The 23,287-nt window shown below is 39.7% G+C and overlaps 2 protein-coding genes across 3 annotated transcripts; one reads left to right on the plus strand and one right to left on the minus strand.

Moving 5' to 3' along the window:
* Nucleotides 1–30: 30 nt before the first annotated feature.
* tpcn1 (two pore segment channel 1) lies at nt 31–13,309 on the plus strand. The gene is made up of 27 exons (XM_088297263.1): nt 31–320; nt 572–666; nt 3,732–3,868; nt 4,231–4,407; nt 4,478–4,591; nt 4,977–5,107; nt 5,408–5,496; nt 5,788–5,822; nt 5,923–5,981; nt 6,059–6,158; nt 6,811–6,927; nt 7,047–7,171; nt 7,269–7,317; nt 7,385–7,448; nt 7,551–7,595; nt 7,666–7,722; nt 7,799–7,852; nt 9,492–9,564; nt 9,647–9,754; nt 9,849–10,010; nt 10,109–10,224; nt 10,785–10,831; nt 10,907–10,975; nt 11,058–11,154; nt 11,943–12,082; nt 12,169–12,258; nt 12,508–13,309. The coding sequence occupies exons 2-27, from the start codon at nt 573–575 to the stop codon at nt 12,649–12,651; spliced, it is 2,493 nt and encodes an 830-aa protein (XP_088153389.1). The 5' UTR covers nt 31–320; nt 572; the 3' UTR covers nt 12,652–13,309.
* Nucleotides 13,310–13,662: 353 nt separating this feature from the next.
* On the minus strand, nt 13,663–23,188 carry slc8b1 (solute carrier family 8 member B1). Of its 2 annotated transcripts, XM_088297275.1 has the most exons (15): nt 22,775–23,188; nt 21,723–21,875; nt 21,444–21,496; nt 21,092–21,149; nt 20,535–20,640; nt 20,299–20,466; nt 20,071–20,184; nt 19,927–19,998; nt 17,746–17,876; nt 17,531–17,672; nt 16,429–16,550; nt 16,199–16,352; nt 16,040–16,120; nt 15,894–15,958; nt 13,663–15,025 (listed from the first exon to the last, which is right to left on the minus strand). In XM_088297275.1, the coding sequence occupies exons 1-15, from the start codon at nt 22,934–22,936 to the stop codon at nt 14,843–14,845; spliced, it is 1,764 nt and encodes a 587-aa protein (XP_088153401.1). In that variant the 5' UTR covers nt 22,937–23,188; the 3' UTR covers nt 13,663–14,842. The 2 variants fall into 2 exon arrangements, with proteins under 2 accessions (XP_088153401.1, XP_088153408.1); XM_088297282.1 differs by lacking the exon at nt 21,723–21,875.
* Nucleotides 23,189–23,287: the final 99 nt, after the last annotated feature.

Raw genomic sequence — 23,287 nt, forward strand, 5'->3', positions numbered from 1 at the left:
TTGAAAACCATATGCTACGGCCTGCCGTGAATCACTGATACTGTCGTAAAAAACGCTGCCCCGTTGAAATCCGACTAGGATGCCAAGCTTGGATTGAATACATTGCATTTGTCGGTGTTGTTACTTAAGAGAAAAAATATTTCGAAATAACTTGTCGTGTTTGGTGGAGTCGCCTAATAGTTTCGGAGGTGGTCTATTTTTTCGTGTTCCAGATTCTGAGGATGCCGCGCTGTACGCAATCGGACAGCTTGTGACTGCTTGTGACACTCTGAGCCAATTGAGTCAGTGACAGATGTCCCCTGCGTGCTAGGACCAAAACTGTAAACATGCCTTTTGTACACTACCTTGATAGCAATTTCGATGATTGTGGGCTTCTTGACATTTTGATTTCATATTGCTAAATCCTCAGTACTTGAAGTACTCGGTTTGTTAGCTAACAATTATAGCTTTAGCTTATTACGTTTTGTTGGGAGCGGCTTCTCAATGTTCTAGCTAGCGGGCTTCACTCATGGAATTTATTTGCTTAGAGTAGGTTGAGGTTTGTAACAGACTGTTTTATTTGTGATTAAAGAATGGATGTTGACGACGATGACGTGCCTCTCATCCTCACTTGGGACGATGCAAACAGCGGTTTACTCAACGAGGACCCAGAGAGGGGAGACGAGAGTAAGTACAGCTATCCTAAACTGCCTTTGCGTTAAAAAAAAAATCTGTGACTTGGAAAATGTGCGGAAAAAAGAATTGCAATAAAAAAAAAAAAACATTGCACACGTGGACACAATTGTTGGTACACCCTGTTAATAAAAGAAACACCAGAATAGTCTCATGAATGATTTTAATTTGGCAATTGTAAAACATTTTTTATTAAATTTAACTAATGAAGATCAGACATTGCTTTTGAATTGTGATTCAAAATAATTATTTTAAAACACGAAATCGTGAAACAGGCCTGGACAAAACGATGGTACCCTTCACCTAATATTTTGTTGCACAACAATTTGAGGCAATCAGTGCTATCAAACGATTTTTGTAACTTTCAATAGACTTTGGCACCTGTCAGCTGATATTTTAGTCATTTCTTCATGAGCAAACTGCTCTAGTTGTCTCAGGTTTGAAGGGCGCTTTCTGCAGATGGGATGTCTCAGCTTCTTCCTTTTAGGATTCAGATCAGGGATCACTCCAGAATAGACCAATGTTTTTTTTTAATAGCCATTCGGCATGCGTTTTGGGTCATTATCCTATTACAAGACCCATGAGCTTCGACCGATACCTAACCACTGATACTGAACAGCACATTTTTCTCTGGAATATCATGACAGTCTTGGGATTTCATTGTACTAAGCACAGATTGAATACACCCTATGCCAAATATGGCAAAGCAGCCCCAGAACATAACAGAACCTCCCCCATGTTTCACAGTTGGGAGTGTACTTTTCTTGGTATGCTTCATTTTTGCAAACTTGAACATAGAGCTGATGTGTTTGTAAGTGCTTTTAGGTGTTGCGTCGTTGCTCGTGGGAAGTACAATGAGTTACCTTGTGTATGAAATGCACTATATATGCAGTCCCGATCTATAAACATTTGGACATTGACAATTTTCAGCATTCCGGCGCTGCACAATGAAGGATGGCGTGATCTGACTATGATGTACCTTGACCTTGGATTTCACCTTTAATTTATTTGGAGATTGTTCTGGGCTCTTTTTTAAAACCATTCATATCTGTCTCTTCAATTTTCTTCCTGTGGGCACATGCAGGGTGGTTGGCTACAGTTGTGTGGATCTTAAATTTCTGAATATGTTGACAGTAACTCTAGAAACAGGAATGTCACGCTGGTTGGAGATGGCCTTGTAGCCTTTACCTTTAACATGCATGTCTATAATTTTCCTCTTTTTCTCATGAGACATATTTATCCTTAGCTTCCTTCGGGCCATGGTTAGTGTTCTATACTTGATAGCACAGTGACTACTTGTCACCCTTTAAATAGACCAAATGACAGTATTTAAGACACCTGTGATGCTATTTCGAGGACACACCTTGTTTGAAAATGTCCCTATAGTTATTTAAAAAATGTTCTATGACTATTATGTCAGGGTGGCTATGGGAGGGTCTCCAGTTACTGCTACTTCCTCTCACATTCCAAAATCTTGTACGTTAGAGTCATTCATTGATGAGTCTAAATTGTGAAAGCGAGTGTAAATAAATGGTTATTTTTCTGTGTCTGGATTTGGCTGAAGTGAGCTCAAGCTGACCTCTGACACTAGTGAGGATAAATTGTGTAGAAGATGCGTGGACGTGCCTGATGAAAAACGGAGTTAGTGAATTTTATGCTGCAAGGTCTTTTGACCCTTTTTGTAGAGCATGCAAGCATCCACTCAGCCTTCTGTGTTCCCCATCATAAAAGTTACATAAGTGACTCATCAGAGAAAATGCTGCCTCGGCAGAACCCTTTGCCCCGCCTTGGTGGTCATGTAGAATGTGTGCGACTTGTGATTGAGAAGACTGGGTCTTGAAATGAACAGGAAGCGGAGCAGTTGTTTTCCAGGATGCCAGGAAGCGTTGGATAAGAAGGAAACATTTTGTTACTGAGGAGTATCCTTGGGAGACTTTCCTGGATTGAGGAACTCTTGAAAGTGGATTTCTTAAATTGACTGCAGTTGTTACAAATCATGGCCGGTCACATGATGGGATAGAGAAGTGGAGAGGCTCTTGTTCATGATTGTTAAGCTCTTTAGAGTGTAACAGAGCATGATCAAACTGTGTTTTTACTCCAAGCATGTTTGTTCCCTGACAAATGATGGATTGTAATGGCTCAGGGTGGCTGCCATGTGTATTTCTGTCCGCATACCTGCCGGAATGGAATTTGAGCTTTACACTGCCGTGTCTTGATAGAAGCAAACATCTGTGGCTGGCTTTTTCAGATTCATTTGTCCGCTTGATTATTACATTTTAAGGTATTGAATCATGAATCATGGATGAGCACTTTGAAACAAGCGTACAGCTGGAGAAGGGCAGATTGTGTTTTTGTGATCTTTATTTTTTTTTATCTGTGTATTATCAATACAATGCACACTAGTTTAACAAGCACTAGTAATTTAAATGGACTTTCTTCATCTAATTCCATTTCACATGCTGTACTTTTTTTCGACTTTGTTTTACTCTATTGTTAGACATCTTGATGACTTCCAACTATTGACAGGATTACATGGCACTGCTGACCTGCTGCACTGGCTTCAAAGTTCACGTTTCACCGCTGAGACACAAGGAGATATTTTAACTTTCTTTCAAAATCAGCATAAAGGACATTATTTTGCTACTCATCCCAACTCTTGTTTTGAATGGATCCACGTTTTGCTTCCTTCACTTGTCAAAGACACTCACATATTACAGCACTCAAGAGTCTCTGCAGTTCACATCAGTCTTGTGGAATGTTGGGCCATCTGTATCCCCATGTGTGTGGAAGCTGAAACAAGACTGGAACACTGCGGATGATACATGCTGTAATCTTCCACCACAGAGAAACACACACGGCTCCATTCGGATCAATGGCACATTTAAACAGCCACATAGATACTTTACGTCAAAATCTCAGAAGTTATGAGGTGCCTTTAGTGGTCTCCTCCTATTGCTTGCAGATACAGTTGGACTGCTATGGTAAGAGCAGCTGTGTACTGTGTTTGACCTACGTTGAACCCAATCCTGTAACTCTTTGTCTCTTGTGTATTCTTCCAGATGGGGGTGCTGGAAACTATGACATAGTAAATAGTGCTGTGGTGTCAACACCTGGACCTCAACCCCATCGAGTACACAATGTGTCTATACGGCAAAGCTGGGAGATGAACTACCAGGAGGCGGCCATCTACTTGCAGGTATCCACATGCACATGTGCAAGAGTACAATCTTGCTAGCTGAGCTGCGGCGTCACGATTCTATTTTATGATTTTATTTGTTTATGCTTTTATTTCACTGTCAACACCTGACCACATTTTTATTGTGTGTAAGCTGATAAAGTTGACCACTTTCTATTCTTTGATTATAGTGAGGCTTAATTTTGTCAGATTGATGGTTGTTCTTGTAAAGGTTCCCCCAAGTGAAAATGTTTTATGAATGCTTTTCTTTTAATTGTTGTCATAGTTATTCATAATGTATTGTAATTGTATTGACGAATCTTTTGCCGTGACAATGTAAGTTGAACTTGACGTCTCCATTTTCTTCTGAATGTCACATCTAGGAGGGAGAGAACAACGACAAGTTCTTCACGCATCCTCGAAACCCCAAGGCCCTGGCAGCATACCTCTTTGCGCACAACCACCTCTTTTACATGATGGAGCTACTAACGGGCCTCCTGCTCATGACGCTGTCGCTGTGCGAAGCTCCCGCCGTGCCTTCGCTGCGCTTGGACGTCTATGTGAGTAAAGATGAGCGCACGTCCACATAACTATAAAACATTCGCTGAGCTTTTCCGATCTCCTGTGCAGGTTCACGCCACTCTGGAGCTGCTCGCCTTGGTTATTGTGGCGTTTGAGCTGTGCATGAAGCTCCGCTGGCTGGGCTTCCACACCTTCATACGACACAAGAGGACCATGGTGAAGGTAACTGATGCATCTTTTGCAAGTCTTGATAAAGTGCTACCTTGATTTACAAATTGAATTTGTGTCATGAGCACACTCGTAACTCACTGGCCTCTTCGTACATTAACCGCATGCTGACATCTCTGTTTGGCAAAGTGTGTTCAGTGCACCCTTTTTCCGGTTAGGTTAGAGCTGATCTGCAAGAGATGAGCATTTATTCAATGCACTTGGCCACAACACAAAGCAAGAAATTGACCAAGTGACAGCTCTTAACTCCAAAAACTTGTGCCATAAGTGGGACATCCGGCTGTCAAAGAAGCACGTTACTTGTTTTGCTGGCCCGCATTTGCTCCAGTGCAGCCGCTTTGTGGTTGAGCGCGCATCTATGTCCCCTGTCTTTCTCTAGGCATGTGTGTTGCTGCTGCAGTTTGTAGAAGCTATTGTGGTTCTGGTCCGACAGACATCCCACATGCGAGTGACCCGAGCACTCAGACCAATATTCCTGGTGGACTGTCGATACTGCGGTGCTGTGCGCAGGTTAATGTTTTGGCGTCACTCTGACAATTCTATGGTTTTCATCAACGCACACATACATATACAAACATGCAATAGGTTCGGAGTCGCTTTTTTTTTTTACCACTGTATTTCTGATTAGTCAAATGTCCTTTTCATTCCAAAATGTTTTACTAAATACATGAAGACATTTCCAAGTAAATCCAAGCACCTTTGAATGGTAGTAAACATGACTTAAAAAGAAACTTAGAAGATCTGGCCCAAGTCTCGCAGTGTTGCCACAAGTGGAATAAGTAATTAACAGTGTTTCTTTCATCCAATCAGGAATTTGCGGCAGATCTTCCAGTCCCTGCCACCATTTATTGACATCCTGCTGCTACTGCTCTTCTTCATGGTCATATTTGCTATCTTGGGTGAGAATGCTATCATTTGAAAAGTCCGGAGTATTTATTTGGATGCAATAACTCATAAACGCTCATTGTGCATATCTAAAGCCATAATTAAAACAAAATATCGCTTGTCTCCTAATTTCTAAATATCATGTATTTGTTATATTTTCTTTTCCATCAATTTAATTGTAATTTTTTATTTTTAAAAAGCTAAAACAAACCTTGTTTAGACAATTATTTTTGGTCCACACTTGAAAAAAAATGGACACGTTTTATACTGCAATTTTTGTGCTGCTTTTTTTTTTTCCAAACCAGGTTTCTGCCTCTTCTCTACAAACACTTCAGATCCTGTAAGTTGGAGTCTCATTCAATGTTCTTAGTTTTTTTGTACGCATGCGTGGGCATTCAGCAGTCATATTTCCTGACTTTGAGCATTTGTCGTCACCACAGTACTTCAACACGTTGGAGAACAGCATGGTTAGCCTCTTTGTGCTGCTGACAACGGCAAAGTAAGCGCAGCAGCATCTGGTGCAGTCATGTGACGCACAAACAAGCAAACGCAAGTTTCATCTGCCTTTTCTTGTAGTTTCCCTGATGTGATGATGCCGGCATACTCAAAGAACCGCTGGTCCTGCGTGTTTTTCATTGTGTACCTCTCCATTGAGCTCTACTTCATCATGAACCTGGTACAACCTTTTTCAGTTGTAGAATCACGGCATGGCTGATAACGTGGTGGCTGGGGGATATTCAGGAATTCTCAATTTGGTTTTCACATTTTGGTGAAATATTTACATAAAATTCTGGGACACATTCAGAGCTAACCATTTTCAGACCCTCCTTTACACATTTGGAGAAAAAAAACGACAAATTATAAATAAGTATCGGCGATTAAATGTCCGGACTCCTAAGACCTAAAAAATATGTCTTTGGGATTGAATGAGTTTTAAATTTGTTCAGATACGCATAGGAAACAATGGAAATAATCTGCTTTTTTCTGCTTCTTGGCTAATGTCGAGGTGCCCTTGTGCATGGCACTGGTCCCCACTACTCCAGCACACAAATAAAAGACACAGATGTAATACTATTATGGATATGTAAAAAACTCAATCTTAATTTACTGATATGTCAAATGAAAGGTTTGCATTGCAGATCCCCGTGCGTCCCATTTTTAAACATTCTTACTGATTTAAAAAGAAGTTGTTGCCTGTTTTTAGTCAAATGTAAATATAATGAACCCTATTATGTGCACGCGTAGGGACATAGCCATGTCACATGTAAAAAAAACAGAAACAAATATACAACTAATTGATTTGCTTTCCGCCCTCTTCTTGTCCATAGCTCCTTGCGGTGGTGTTTGACACCTTTAACGATGTGGAGAAGATGAAGTTCAAGTCTCTGTTGCTTCACAAGCGCTCTGCTGTTGACCACGCCTTCCAGCTGTTAGTCAGCCGCCAGGTATCAAACGAATAATGCAATTTTGTGGTCACTGCTCCAAGCTTCAAAGTTTCCGGAGCCACTATGACAACAAATGCGTGTTGTTGTTCTTCTAATGTATGTCTGCCATTTCGCTTCAGAGGCCAATGGGTGTCTCACTGAAACAGTTTGACGGCCTGATGCGTTTTTATAGACCAAGGATGTCAGCGAGAGATCGCTTCCTCACCTATAAAGCTCTTAACACTTCTGGCGCTTCTATGCTCAGGTCAGTGACCCCCCCCTTCCCCACCACCACCATCACTCAAAATCATTTTGCTGCTCTGTTACAGTTCAGTGCATCTTTGAGTGTGTGTCTTCTGTAGTTTGCAGGACTTTTATAAGTTCTACGAGGTGACAGGTCTTAAATGGAAGGTAATGAGCTAACATTTAGTGTGCAGAATTGTGTAGACGCCGTTGCTTATGTAAACATGTTGTGTAGGCACGTCGCAGTGGGGAGCACTGGTTTGATGACCTCCCACACACAGCTTACATTATTTTAAAAGGCAAGTTCTCTTTACATTTCCCATATCTTAAAAAGTGTCTTGCTCAGATTTGAGGTCTTAGGTACTTTTTTCATAGTCTACTTTAAAATTCCACTTTTACAGGCATCAATTTGCTGGTCAAGTCCAAGGCCTTCCAGTACACCATGTGTAAGTATTTATGAGGGTTTCATAATGTATAATGTATCAGTCCCCCTAACTTGTTTCCTACGTACTTCAGATGCAGTTGTGGCCATCAATGGTGTGTGGATCCTTGTGGAGACGTACACTCTAGACAGTAAGACTTTCTTGGGATGCCAACGCAACGGACAAAACTCAATCAATTTGACTACAGGTTATAATCTCTCCTGCAGGTGGCTTCTCCTGGTCAAGATTGGTGCCATGGAATTATATCGTCTTCCTTACCAGTGAGCAGGCTACACACTTCCTTTCACAAGCACACTCATTGATACTTTATGGGGCAGATCTTGAAATATGTCAAAATGTTCTGTTTTTATTCTGATTTTTAAAAAGATGTATTGTATAACATTCTAAGATTGGCCATTATATATGCTTTTATCTTTATAACGATCGTTTATTAGTTTAATATTCTATATGAAGCATTTATAGTTAGAATAAGGCTTTATATACCACACACTATGTAAGGCAAATTAATTTGAAATAAACTCAAATGAAATGATTTACAACAAGGGGCGCAATTTAATGTAGCTACTCAGATAAAAGCATTTGTATTTTTTTTGGTATAAAACTGTTACAATTCCAATGAACACCCCTATTTTCTTTTTACCCTATTTCTTTTTACCCCATTTTATTTTTGGTAACCCTTATTTATTCAGGCTTGTGCCATTGAGATCTCTCTTCCAAAGGAGCCCTGACCGAGAATGGAAACAATGCAATTTTAAACTCAAGCACACTTAAACTCGAACAGATCACAATAAACAACAGGTACAGTAGTGAGCAAATAATACAGGTTGTGTCTTACAGATAATTTGATTTCAAGTGTTCCCAATAGGGATTTAAAAACATTCACAGACACAAGGCTCTACAGTTTAAATTTACTCTTCATATTGCTCCATTCAAACTGAGCAGAGAACCAAGACGCCTCATTTTTCCAATTCAGTTCGGACTTGGGGAACAACAAACTGCACCGTCAAACACAAATTATACAATGCATCCTTCACGATCAGCGTAGAAGTTCTCGTACCTATGTCCGAGATGACTCGTCCTGAGTGAGAAATCCACAGTGATAAAACTCAGAGCTCCATGATGCTTACTGTCCAGCATCTGCAGACTCTCAAACAGTAGCATTCAAACACAAAATATCGCCAGAGTCAAGAACAGGTAAAAAGGTAGACTCAAGAAGTATTTTTTTTTAAAAATGACTAAATATAAAATACAGATTTTAAGAAATCTCCTGAAGGTTTGCTTTAAAAGACGCCTTCATCAAAGAAAAAAAAAACTACCTATGTATTTAAAGTATGAAACCAACTCATCCGTTGTAACATTTTTTTCCAGACATTGTTTTTCTGAACTGCTCTTGAGGATTTTAAGAACAAGCTTAGTTTTATCTGAATTAACAATCTGCAGCTGGATATGATGATATGGGCCATTTTGCCTTTATAATAAATAACTGGGGCCCCATTACAGACCCTTGAGGTACTCCCTTCTCATGTTTTAGAACCTTCAAGGTAAAACCTTTCAATTGGAAAGAAAATAGCTTCAGATTCATAACTTTCAAGACAGCAGTAGTTGTGCTTTCTGTCTGAAGCCTGACTGGAAATGATAAATTGGAAGTTAAGTATTCTTTACATTATCACTGACGAGAGATTCAAGCACTATAAAAAGTCCAAATAAGGCTCCTTATCCCGAGAAGGGCAAGAAAACGGAAGCAGAAGACGTTTATCTGCTTCTATCTTCTATTTTTTAAGAATATGACATGAATCATACACTGTGGCCGCCAATGTCAAAAGTTCATGATCTTGGCGGTAATATTGACTTTTGGATATTTGAATCAACCTTTTATAATTCTGCTTATTCCATTTTTAGTTTATGGTGTGGAGGTGCTATTAAAAATATCAGGCTTGGGACCGTTGGCTTATTTCAGCTCTGGGTGGAATCTGTGAGTACTCACTTCTACTTGAAGACTTCATTTAAATCGCTGTCCTTTGATGATAGTTCCATGTTACCCTATTTCTGTCTAGGTTTGATTTCTCTGTGACCGTGTTTGCCTTCCTGGGTCTGATTGCTCTGGCCTTCAATATGGAGCCTTTCTATTTCATCGTTGTGCTACGACCACTTCAGCTCCTCCGGTGCACTCTCATCTCTTGTTCTAACAACAGTCTGATCAATTTGTTAAGAAACTTTGTGCCTTTGTGACTACTTTTATGCAACTCATAATTGCAGGTTGTTTAAGATTAAGAAGCGGTATCGCAACGTGTTGGACACCATGTTTGAGCTCTTACCCAGGATGGCCAGTCTGGGTTTGACCTTGATCATCTTCTACTACTCGTTTGCCATCGTGGGCATGGAATTCTTCGCTGATGTTGTTTATCCCAACTGTTGCAAGTAAATCGCTGAAATAGTGTTCCTTTGGTCTAAAGCATCAAAAAAAAAAAAAAAATCATTGTAACACAGCACATCCCTTCTGCATTGTCAATCCTCAGCACCAGCACGGTGGCCGACTCCTACAGGCTGATCAATGTCACACATGGCAACAAAACAGTGTTGGAAGGAGGCTACTATTATCTCAACAACTTCAACAACATTCTCAGCAGCTTCGGTAACAAATATTCTTCTTTCATATTGTATAAAGCAGAGCAAAGACTACTCGTTGGCTGCATGTTCCCGTAATTCATATTATGAGCAATTGTTGCGGTGGCTGGCTTTGAATTTTCGACTGGAGGGTGGCCTTACCACAGTTTGTATTGCCATCATATATTCTTGCCAAGAAGATCAACACACCTTCCTGGAATAATGTTCAATGACTAATTTAACGGGTTAACAAATCAATAATTAAATGCGCTGCAATTGTTAAAAATAGTATAATGCCTTGCCATTTTCAGCTAACTGCGAGCGATTACTTTTCAAAGGCAGTTTAATAGACAAAATTGAATCTGTGCTGACAGCAGTGCCTATTGATCCATTTTGAATAAATCAAGCTTCCTCACATGGACTGTTGTGGCAGGCAAAAGCGCTACTGTTGTTCAGACGTCACTTCCAAAGGCTTCCTGAGATCGATTCATTATTCAGTTTATTTCTTCTCAATGTATTCTTGCAACAAAAAAAATGGTGGTTTAGTTCCCCTTAAGTACAGTGACTTGTGTTTTCCTCTCCCCCCAGTGACTCTCTTTGAGCTGACTGTTGTCAACAACTGGTACATCACAATGGTGAGATGATGTCCTAAGATGATGTCATTTCCTGCCTATCGCCTCTTGACCGCTGCCATGTTCCTTGTTCTGTAGGAAGGAGTGACGTCCATGACCAGCCACTGGAGTCGTCTCTACTTCATGACCTTCTACATCGTTACCATGGTGAGGCTCGCTGTGGTGTGTCACCAAACACATTTTGCTTTGCTTTCTTGTCACGCGCAACATTGCTTTGTCCATGTTTCAGGTGGTCATGACCATCATTGTGGCCTTCATCCTCGATGCGTTCGTCTTCCGCATGAACTACAGCCGCAAGAACCGGGAACTGCTGGAGAACCCAGAGGGTGGGAATCTGTGTGTGTGCGTCTGTCTATATTAGAATTAGAAATCCCTTTATTGTCATTGTACTCAAGTGTGCAACGAGATTAGATGAGTGTGTACTTTACGTTTGTATGTTTTTAAGTGTGTGTTTTTGTCTGGATGTCTATGTGTCTGTCTTGAGTCTTGAAAATTTGTCTGAGTGTTTGTCCACAAACACAATAATCATCTGAATTCAGTTTTTAGACTTGTGATGCCGCATAAAACATTATTGTGAAGAATTTTTTTTTTTTTTTTACTGGACTTAACCTTTAACTGATCAATATATACTTAATATATATATATATTATATTATATATATTCCCTCAGAATCAGAATTCTTTATCTTACCAGTACATTTTGGACAATTTGTGGGGAAATCTTTTTCTGTTCTCAGCTTGCTTGTGGCCCAACACACAAAGCAATGTCAGAAAAGGAATGTTTGGATGAATCCGGTGTGGAGGAAGCCACCTCAAACTAGCCTGGCAAGCCACACCCACTCAGAACGTGTCTCTGGAAACCAAGCCCTTTACCCCGCTACAGTCTGATTGAAGCTTTATTTTTCAGGCTAGCCTCAAACCTAAGCATGAGGTGCTCCTAAGCAGATAGTGAGCCAAGCCCTCTTCTCTGGCCCAGTTTCAATAACCTCATACTTGTTCTTGTGGATGATTGGACACACATTCCCACAGATACACCCCCATATAAAAAAAAAATGTTCGTGGTATGTTAGTGTTGTTTAAAACGGTGAAGCCATGTTGACGTCTGTTTGCTGTAGATGAGAATGGGATCGTCTTTGAAGTAGAAGTGAGCCGTGATGAAGCCATGTCCACTCTGGAGTTTTACAAGCAGACGTGTCCCGGACAGTCGCCCCTCAGCTCACTGGTGGGAATCGTGCAAGCAATGGACCGCAGTGTGGTAAAGCCATCACCATCATTTTCAACTCCTCCCCCCCTTTAAAAAAAGTAATAGAAAGAAAACAGCCTTTCTCCTTTTTACATCAGAGTGAACCACACTCATCACTGTTATATCAAGGGCGAAGGTCAAGGACCAAGTGTGACCTCAGCATGAAAATGTATGAGGAAGAAATGCAGGTAAGAACAGACATTTGTCACTTTTAGCTAGATTTACTTACTTGTATGAGTCTCCATGGGTGGCTATAAAGCCTGCTGCTGTAAGATTAATTTTTCGCAAGATTTAAGAATATATACCTTGGCGTATGGTTTATGTTTATTGCTGCAAATAGCTGTGGTGGCATTTTGTTTAACCACATAATCCCAATTATTGATTATAGAAGTGGTATGAGTGCATCTCCTGACATGTCGCTGCTCCTTCTCTTCCAGGAGTGGTATTTGGAGTATTCAAGGGAAAACCTGCCTCAGCCAGACCAAAATCCAGAGCCAGACTTGAACAGTCCCACCTCCAATCCGCCTTTCGTGCCTGCACCTCAGCTAAACTCACATACTGGACATTACAGCATTAACTGACTAACTCACGTGGCAGTGGTCTTATAAGCAATTTTATCACTCCAGGACTTCAAATCCCACCCAACACACTCAACTCACCATTACCCACAGTGGGAGCTGGTCTGGTGACTTTTGAACCGATGTGATGAGGACATGATGGCCTCGCTCTGGACAGACGGCAGGTCCTCTGCTCAGACTGACAAGTGGTACATTTGCCAGGGACCATTAAACCTTCTGGAAGGAGCCTGTTAATAATTCTATTACAGGATATAATGTACATAGGTAATGCTGGAGGTCTTTTGTGGCCTCTTTTAAAACCCAGATTTAACCAAAGTTGGGCTGCCATGAAACAACGTCAACTAGAATATTACTAGATTTTTCTGCAGCTTAACTACTGAGGTCCAGTTACTAGCAACAGATTTCCCAAGTGAGTCCAAGCAGCAATATCCATGCAATACATTCATGCAGTAATACCCAAAGCTGTACATAGTCAATATTGCTGAGTTCCTAGACATTAGGTCAGTCTTGTATATTGCCTAAAATCAACAAAGATCATCAGTTTCTTTATCTTTGTACTGTATTAAATTATATTTCTGTGTAACGCGGCGTTGTTGTTTGTAAATGATGTATTTCAACCTGATGCCTTAAAGACCTTGTGTGCAGTAAACTAGGACAACCATTTTTTGAGTAATATTAATGGCTTTGCAACTCCCAAATTTATAATAAGCCCAGTACAAACACGGTTAATAATGAAAATGCATATGGTCGGCAAGCTCCGGCGAGTGACGTCATTTCAAGAAGGCTGAGTCGCCAGTCAGCCATCGTAGTGCATTGTTGATTGTCCGGTGCTCTTTGCCTTTTTGGGGAGAAATGCCTCAGTGCTGTGTGGAGACATTCAGGCCAAGTTTGCAAAAAGGTAGGGCTGATTACAATCAATTTTGAAAACCGTATGGTGTCTGAGAATTCCTGTTTGTTTGAAGAATGAACATGCCACATCCACATGGAAAACTTCCAATCACGAGTCAATCTTACTGTGAATTCACTTACATTTTATAATTTATTAAATATATATGCCTACTCGTGTCATCAAAATATGACTAAAAAAGATCATTTGACAATGTAGGACAACAGCCCACTTTAATGTGTGCTCTCAGTGACAGCAGAATTAATGGACCCACATCGTGCGGAATTTACAGCACGGCACAGCATCGAATTTGAAATAACGCGAGGCTAATCACCACAGCCTATACATCTTACCGTTCTTCCAATTTCGATGGGTCTCGTCTCCACTCCAATTCGGGCACAACATTTTAGGTATTCTGAGCGTCTGGCTCATACATGTATTATATATAAAGCATGCCAACAACCTCCTCTTTCTCTATATCGCTGTCTTGAGTCGATTTCTGAATGGCTTTGAACTACACTTCCCATGCGAAGCCCCTCGTTCTTCTTAATGACGTCACACTTTGGGTCGGTCGCTTGCCAGGCTCTCACTTCGAAATGATTACTTTGTGTGATGTTTAACAGCTTTTAATTGGACTTTTCTGAAATTACTTCACATTAGGCCTTTAAATTAATGGTTCATCGACTCAGAACAAATCACAACCAGTACAAGTATAAACACGACTTTTTATCTCCTGTCAAGCACTCACTGAATTTTTTTATAGAGCTCGTACTTCTTTCTGTTTTGTACCTGAATTAACAAGGTAATTTTAATAAACTCTTAAGACCAAATGAAGCATTTTTGGGCTGGTGTTAAGGTATTTGGAGAGTTTAAAAAAAATAAAAATGAAATAGTGTATGTGCGTGGGGGTGCGCGTGGGGGTGCGTGTGTGTGTGTGAAAGGCACATTTTTGTCCCATTATTTAATAACCCTCAAATCAACTTCAATGTCATGAACAGTATTTAGTTATTGTATAGCGTTTAAAAGTAGAAATGCTGAATTGAGTTTACCCGTGTCTTCTTTTTAAAAACACACATTGTCATAGCAGTGTAAATCATAAGATTAAAAAAATAATAATAATTATGGCACATTGACGCCTTGGCCTTCTTGAGTAAAAAATGCTTGCCTCCATGACTACAACACAGCATGGTTGTAGCTTGTAGTCATGTAGAGTCTAAAAACAGTGCTCAGCTGGTTCCAGCGTGTCAATTAATTTCACATCACTCATGTGAGGCAGCCCTCTGTAGAGCGCCATCAAGTCTATGCTGCTTAGATGATGGCAAACTCTGTGAGCAAAGCAACAATGAGGAAAACTGCGTAGAAAAGGAGGAGGAAAATGCCATAGGGCCGACCCAAGTGGAAGCGGCTCAGTGGAACGATGAGAAAAGATAAAACCAAAGACAAGCCCAGAGAACCTGCCAGGATCCATGTCAGCAGTCCCTCTGGTTCCAGCTGAGAAGGAGAACAGCAGTGGTTAAAAAAAAAAAAAAGATCAGTATCGATCAGGCACAAAAATGTGACAATATCAAATAGAAGAGCTGGATTAAATATTCTGTCATTACAAAGGTAATAAAATTGGAAAAGAACAGTGCTTCTCCACTGGTGGCTCGTGGTCAGGTAGTAAAATATTATAGGCAGTGCTCACAGTGCGACACAATTCACGAATTTGCTTATTCTGTTTTTTTTTCTTCTGTAGAACCCATCTTCAGCTATTTACTGATAAACTTTTGCATTCTTTCAATAATGCTCCACAAAGCTACAAGATGGCACCAATGCTTGACTAACATGACAGTATAGTAGTAATTGGTGTTAAGGAAGTATATTGAAATTATACACTATAAGCCGGGGAGGGGCTAAATTTAGCATGGGTCACTCGTGGAAGTTACAGAGAGTGGAGCTGATGAACTTTTTTTTCTTATGAAATCATCTGTAAGCCATTTATTTGTATGGGTAATTTTTTAAATGATATTAAAGTGAGTTGGAGTCAAAGTTTGTTAAATGAACTATTAATACTGCCAATTATTCAACCTCTCCCAGCTGCAACACACATGAATCTAATGATCAGCATCAGCAAACTCTGAAGAAGCCTGATGAGTAGCCGGCTCACTTGAGTCAGGTGTGTTGCAGCCGGGAGAGAAAGAAAACATGCAGGAAAGTCAAACCGGAGTTTGAGATCCTGTGCCATAAACCATATTAAACATTTTTGAAGTACCTTTACCAGAACAAATTTGATACACTTCTTGTATTGGACATCATCACATTATGCGAGTTCAGTGTCTTTATTTCTAGATGACTTGTGTGTTTTGTGTGTGTGAACTACCTGCACTTCAGAGTGTGTTTTGATCCTTTGCACCAGACAGCCCAAACCCACCCCAAATAACATGTCTGGTGGAGATGCAGTTAAGGTTCAGGTTTTCTCCTATGTGATTATATAATGTTACTTGATGTAAATAAAAACAAGGATACTGAAAATGATGCCCCCAAAGCAGGCCGATATGGCCATCCTGGGGTAACCTTGTCGTGCAAGGGTGATGTCTGAGAAACAGTCTACAAAGTAACGCCAGACAAGTTCATCATTTGATTTTCACCAGCACATAAAAACTGAACCGCTTTGAGCGAGCTCACCTCCTATGCTGTTGCCCCAGGCCAGGAGAGTCAAGCCCAGCACAGTGTTACTGAGACTGAGGACCACGCCGAGCATGTGCAGAATACTGACCACTTCGGACGCCGCCGCGCTGATCAACACGGCGCTCACCACAAAGCCCAAAAGAGCAAAAATCTGGCAAGACAATATCAAATGTATTCAAACATCGTGTTAGATGTATGTTTTAGACATTTTTAATTTGCACACTTACTGGGTGGTATCGTGGGGGGCACTCATTGGTGGTGCTGCAGAACACGATAGCGCACAGGAAGAGTCCCAGGAGAAGAGTCAACACCCACAGAGGAAACTGGCCCTCAATCAAGTAATCGCCAACTGCGCAAAAAAAGACATGCACATTTAAAGACAGAAGCACCACTCACAAAAAAATAAAAAATAATAATTAAAAAAAATTAAAAAAGGGATATTCGAATTGTGGATTCAATTAGGAACGTTGCTGTTAAGCTCCTTGCTAGAAAACAATTTTGAACAAGCAAATTTAATGTATATAAAACTTGAAATGATTGGAGACACGGACAAATATTTCTCCAATTAACAGTTTCACTTTGCTTCCCCAATTTTTTTTCCTTTCTTCGTAACATGTCTGCTATATTAATATTGGGAATCAATCAACAGCAAGTGACAAAACAAGTGAGGCTGCATAGAACATATTATTGTAAAGATTTATCTATTTATGTTCAATAAAGCTGGGAAATCTTTTCAACAAATTATTTTTTCAAATTATTCCGCTGACGCTATTTTGTTTAATTTGAACAATGTATATGCTTGTAGATATTTAGCGGTACTATTGTTGTAGGTCATGTCTTTGTTTTACTTTGCTTTATCCAAGTTAAACCCACCTACGATACGGTTTTTCAAGGCATTTTAAAAAAAATCATGCTCTCCAAATGTGTACTTGTATTATAGGTTCTTTCGGTAATTTTGACATGCTAATTTTTATTTTTTGACTTAACTTTTAAATATTGCAAACTCTTTTCTTTGTAAATGTTTTCAATGTTGTACTTTAAACTGCAGGATGTGAAGCATATTTGGGTTGGATGAACTGCGTTATATAAATAAACGTATTTCCTCCACTAAAGAATGATTCATTTCGGGACTTGTACAATTTGTGTAATAAGAGGTGGGCGGGCATAATGGGAGCTGGCTTTCTTTCAATGTTTCATCATGACTCGTTCATTCAAGAAAGTTGATCATCCAAATAATGTTTAATGTTTACATTTCAAAACGTAGATACACAAAATAAATCGAAACCCGCCAATCACATTGTGAAGAAGTCATTTCCTTTTTGCACTTACAAATTCCAGACTGGAAAGCGAGGACACACATGAGCGGGGCTGTGACCAGTTGAAGACAGTTGAGAGGTCGTCTCCAGTTCTTGTCTTCTTTATCAAGATCTACAACGGGGATGCACAGCAGCAGTATGACCTCCACAGGGGTCTGAGAGGTGGACGCTGCCATTTAATAACGCCTTCACATGGAGTTGCACTTTATGTGTCTGTCTTGGGCGCACCTTCAAAACTTTGAGGACTCTCCACTTCCAGTTTTTCCTCCGCCACTTCCTGCTATCCACCGGGTTGAGCGAGCTCAGCAAGATCTGCCTGGTGGACTCGGGGTATTGCAGGAGTGGCCTGTACTCAGACTCTGAAATGCACCAGACACACAGGACAGGCTCCTAAATATGGATCAAGGTTATCATAGTGAACGAAAACTAATTTAAAACAATTAATTGTACGAAAAAAACAAAAAGTACCAGAAACTACGTCTTGCATTTACAAAAATAACTAATTATAGTGAAAATGTTCTTTGTTTTCGACTTTATCAATGAATTAGCTTTCAGGGTTCATTTGAAAAGAATTTATTCAGTCTAGCTGTACGTCAGTACAGAATGAGTAAGCATTTGAGAATTGTAGTTTACGTTAGTTTTCTCATTTTTTTAAAATCTTGCATTCAACAAATACTCTGTAAATTACAAAAAACTAAAACTAAAACTAATAAAATCCAAACAAAAATGAAGCATTTTCATTTAAAACATCTAAACCGATATGAATTAACTAACCTGCTTTATAAATGTATAAATCTAAATTTAATAAAGAAAAGTCAAAAGTAAAGAAGAACTATAATGGAAAAAAAACAAACTATTATAATCGTGACATAAACAAACACACAATTCACAAAAGTTGGTTTTCGGGTGAGATTTCAGGATATACCTTACATGCACTATAACTGTCACAGGTGAACTTCATTTGATCTTCTCTAAACTTTTGATTGCACATCAGACTCTTGAAGGTTCCAGTAGTTGAGTGTTAGTGGTCTTCTGTGCCACACCTGCTGACGGTTATCAATTAGTCGGGTCTAATTAGCCACAAGTGAAAGTTATTGCTCATCGCTATTGCCGAAGTGCTGTATTTGACGCTTGTTCTTTGTTTGACTTGTCCCTCCAGCAGTTTCTTACTGTGAGCCTTTTGCTCATACAGGAAGTACAACTGTGATTTTCTGTTTCTCATTTTCTGCTTTGTGAAGGTTTTTGCTTCTCTGTTTTGTTTGGCAGAAGTAGTCTTCCTTCTGTTGTACTCTATCATGCTCTATAGCTTTTCCCCATCAACCTTTTTGCCGTGTCACTGTTTGTTGTGTGTATTTATTTTCACACTCACATAAAAAAAGGGGGGGACTCATTTTCAGCCCTGAAGTTTCATGGCTCACTGGGCCCACTTCAGTTCACAATTTTCTCATTATGATACATCATTTTAACCTTCAAATATCTTGCCATTCCCTTCAATATTATTACTATTGTATTTGATAAAAAAAAAATCAAAATTAAAATTGAATGTGCTTACAAGATCATAAGCAGTGTTTATTTGAATGAGTATGAGAACATAAACAGTTAAAATTGACAAAAAGGTGTACAGAACGAGGGATAAGATATGTTACACTTAACAAGATACATTTGGCAAATTTAGCTTAACATTATTATTAACGTGTTATGCACTTATTTGAAACCTATTCACACCACTTCTACAACTTAGCGGGCTGTTGCTAACTTTACAATCACATGCAGGCTTTGTTGCCGTTACAAGCAACGCTTGTTACAATGTTTTGCCTCTTTATAGTGTTATTTTGTACAGACAGAACGTAACATAGTTAGAGTGGTGTTTCTAGTCGCAATATTAAATTATTACCGTTATTGGTTAAACTTGGTGACACCCTTAGTTAAAAAAAGGTAGTGCGTATAATGTAATTTCCTACCTGTGTGTGGCAGTAGTATTTAAATGCAGCAAACACACTATTTTCTAAATGGATCCACCGGCCAGAGGAAATTAGTGTGCAGTTTGGAAGAGCGGCTGTGAATAGTGCATACGGCAGGTCGGCCAACCAGGATATTGCCTGGTTGTCCAGATAACCACTTTGACCCTGATTCACGTGCTCCAATCTCAGAACATTTTGGAGTCTTCAATGAGCCTAAAATGTCCGCTTTTGGGATATGGAAGCAAACAAGCAAACTCTACACTGACAGACTGTTGCCCAGATTTGAACCCCCAACCTGAGAACAGTGAGGCCAATGCGCAAACCACTCATCCACCGCGCTACCACAGATGTTGTAGTTTAGGTTCATTCTGAAATTTCACCCTGAATCAGAATATCCTTGTGAGTCGTGGGTTTTAACATGCGTTTTTAGACAGGTATGCTTTCCCACCATATTCTTGGTCCGTCTCAGCTAGCAGACAGGGAACGTCGCTATCGTACATGGCCGATGACTCAAATCCAGCTGCGGAGGAAACAAAACTGAACCAATTAATTAGTGTTGTTTTGTGTGCGCGTGTGTGTGTGTGAGCTGAACCTTGAATATGTGGAGCGCTGTCGATCATTGCACTGCGCAAACGCTTTTGTCTACTATAGATGTAGGCACTGATGACTACTGTCAATACATACAGCACATAGAGGCCCAAGTACCCTAGAAACGAGATAGACGCATAAATGTTATGAATGCTGCGAGAGAAATCAAGGAATTAAATTTTGGTGATATCATGGAGGCAAGAATTATGGGAAATTGAGTCTCTGCGTGTACCCAGTGTTTCACCCAGCGTGGTGGTTCCTCTGTACAGGATGAGGAACGTCCAGAACACTGCCACCATGTAGAAGATGACATCACGCAAGAAAGGACGTGAGGGTACAGCGAAAGGTTTGACCAGCGCCACGCTGCCTGCGACAATCGTGGTGACAAATACACCAGCGCCTGCGGACAAAGTGGATCATTTGTAAGCTTTGGGTGTATACGTCGAAGCTTATCGTGTACCCACCTACCAAATAATGCCCCGACCGCCAGCCCAGCAGTATGAGGGCGGGAGAACGCCGCTATGGCGCTGAAGATGTCTGGAGCTCCGTTACCAAGAGCCAAAAAGGTCACACCCTCAACAAAAATATTTGTCAAGGAGAGTATGGTAAAAAAAGTAAAAAAAAAAAAAAAAAAACAGTGAACAGGTTGTGAGTAACTTCTCAATTGCCTTATTGTTCCTGGATGAATAAAGGTAGGATGACTAAACGTTAACAACATGAATGAGGACAAGTGCTAGAGAAAATTAATGGATGAAAGAGAAGCACTTAACTTGTATGAGAATCTAGATATGTCAGACATTGGTTTCTTTTTAAATCAAGAGTTCTGGTATTTTGAAGATGAAAAAAAATAGGCCATTTAGTCTCGGATATGATATGACTAAAAATATCCTTGGAATGGCATCATTTTAAGTATGATTCTGAGATTGTGAAAACAAAACTAAAATGGATATGCCATCACATTGAATGAGAGCCAGTTTTGTTGTGATCTGTCATAAAACAGAGAGAGGGCTGGAGATGAAGGATACAGCTACGTTGTGAGTGAGATGTAGACTTGTGGAGATGGCTGACAGGTTGGGACAAAAACTGGAGAGAAACAGAGAATAAAATTGTTTGTCAACATTTTTTAAATGTTTTATGAACACATACACCAGATCATTCCCCGTTCATGGTCAGTGTCGTAGAAATGCAGAACAAGGTCAAAGTCACACCAGTGAAGTGAAACAAATGAAAATTGTACACTCTAATGTGCATGTGACCGAAGCGGTACTTACACAACAGATAGGTCAATTCACGTGCTGTATGGCTGAATATAATCAATGGAGGGAAAAAAAGGACTGTGGCTGTGAAACCTGACAGGACACAGAAAAAAAGACTTACAACTTAGATGCGATGAGGCCAAGTACGACGAACAAAAAGATCAGCCATGTAATCTGTGGAGAATCAGAGGGAAGACATAACACCTGTTCAATTTTCTTTTCATGGATGTAATAGAAACATGATTTGTAACCAAAAGTGAAGTCAACTTGCATTGTTTAACTATAGTGGCTACATTGTGTTGCAAAGTGTGATGTCGAGACAGAGAAAACTCCACAGTTCTGAAAAATCTAAATTACCCCAGACTTCCTCAAATGGTACATACGCGCACACATGGCTTACACAAAGAATGACTGTGAGAGGTGTGAGGTCAGAGGGAAGCAGACAGAAGGCCACTTGAAGATAGTTGATGAAACCATCTTCCATGCTGCAGTCTGGTGTGCTCTTGACAAATGCACAGCGGTCTGCAGCGCTGACATTCATCACATAATCACACTGGACACACAAACATATACTGCATATATCAGTTGTCATTAGTTCCTTCTCTGCTCCATTTGTTGGTTGCAGTTATTAGTTGTGCACAAATTTGAGTACATATTTAATATTAGAGTTGAATAAAGTCTCATTATGTTGCGAGCAAAAGAACATTTCTTGTTGTGTACATTTGTCAAAATAGTGATGGAAGTATGTTGCTATGGCCAGCAGGGTGGTATCATGTATAATCATACAAATCTGAAACATGCATGCATCAATAATCAATTATGATTGTGGCAAAAAAAGGGTTTAAATATACATCTATATGCAAAATGCACGTTTTAAATATATTTTAAAAAATCATTGTAATTATTACATTTATTTTTAAATTCAATATGCAGTGTACTTTTTGAATTCTTTTCCATACACCGTACAAACTCCAATTGTATGTTCTTCACTTTTTTCCCTATTAAAATGTTTGTCATGAAAATATAAGCTGTAATAACAATAATAAGGCATCAGCTATTATTGTAATATAGAAGTTACTTTTATCGTTGTACAGTATTATTACAATTAGTTACACATACATACAGCATATATGTTTATATATATGTGTATATACATATATTATATATGTTTTTATATTATATAGATCATGATTACAGCAACTAATTCATTGAATACGTGAAATTTACAGTATTGAACATTCGCAGGTTGTCTCAACATACCAACAAGTATATTATATTGTACAGGTAGAAAAATATTTCAGCTGTCGTTATATTGCTTCTGGTCATGTGACCAAAATCTGCTGACATGTTCGATTTAACGACTGTATATTTTCTCAAGAAACACAGAACGATTGCGTCCACTAAATCTAACATTGCGAGTGACAGTTCATGTTCACTTCTTATCTCACCAACCTCTTCGTCGTTGTTTATCCGAGACATGACGGCCGGTGAGGCATTCACGGACACTCCGTCCACTTCCACACCTGTCCTGGTCGTATGGACAGAGAACTCAGAGGTAGCTTGCTGGGACAATAGTGTCCCAATCAGGAGGCACAAAAGAGAAGCTACAAACATGATTTTTCTTTTTCTTTCTTTTTTTTCTATCCAGGAGCCACGTCCATTCCGTTGACAGCTACGCACAAGACGGCGGAGGCGATTGCCGTCGTATTCCGTTTTCCGCTAAAACTGAACTAAAAATATTGTTGATATACATTTACAAATATATAGTGCGATATTCTAAATAGCAGCAGATTCGAGTTGACCTGAAGTATGATTCAGAGGCTTTCTAGCTAAAAAGGGAAGGTCCGCCCACCAGAACGCGAAGTACGTGAGGCTCCTTCAATGACTTCTTGCAAATTCAAAAATTCCCATCATAAAACATACGAAAAACAGTTCATGTTTAAAAAAAAATGTTTAAAGGCGTTC

Source organism: Idiotropiscis lumnitzeri, chromosome 1 (assembly GCF_059441095.1).
Source record: "Idiotropiscis lumnitzeri isolate Australia: NSW breed Sydney's pygmy pipehorse chromosome 1, RoL_Ilum_1.0, whole genome shotgun sequence".
Lineage (NCBI taxonomy): Eukaryota > Metazoa > Chordata > Actinopteri > Syngnathiformes > Syngnathidae > Idiotropiscis > Idiotropiscis lumnitzeri.

What these genes read in the sequence shown, in the direction of transcription:
- tpcn1 (XM_088297263.1), top strand. Translation starts at nt 573, where the DNA reads ATGGATGTTGACGACGATGACGTGCCTCTCATCCTCACTTGGGACGAT. An exon ending in TCTGGCGCTTCTATGCTCAG is followed by an intron (nt 7,172 to 7,268) that starts GTCAGTGACCCC and finishes TGTCTTCTGTAG; the next exon opens with TTTGCAGGACTTTTATAAGT. An exon ending in CAACATTCTCAGCAGCTTCG is followed by an intron (nt 10,225 to 10,784) that starts GTAACAAATATT and finishes CTCTCCCCCCAG; the next exon opens with TGACTCTCTTTGAGCTGACT.
- slc8b1 (XM_088297275.1), bottom strand. Translation starts at nt 22,936, where the DNA reads ATGTTTGTAGCTTCTCTTTTGTGCCTCCTGATTGGGACACTATTGTCC. An exon ending in GGATAAACAACGACGAAGAG is followed by an intron (nt 21,876 to 22,774) that starts GTTGGTGAGATA and finishes TTGTGTGTCCAG; the next exon opens with TGTGATTATGTGATGAATGT. An exon ending in CGCTTTCCAGTCTGGAATTT is followed by an intron (nt 16,551 to 17,530) that starts GTAAGTGCAAAA and finishes TTTTTTGCGCAG; the next exon opens with TTGGCGATTACTTGATTGAG.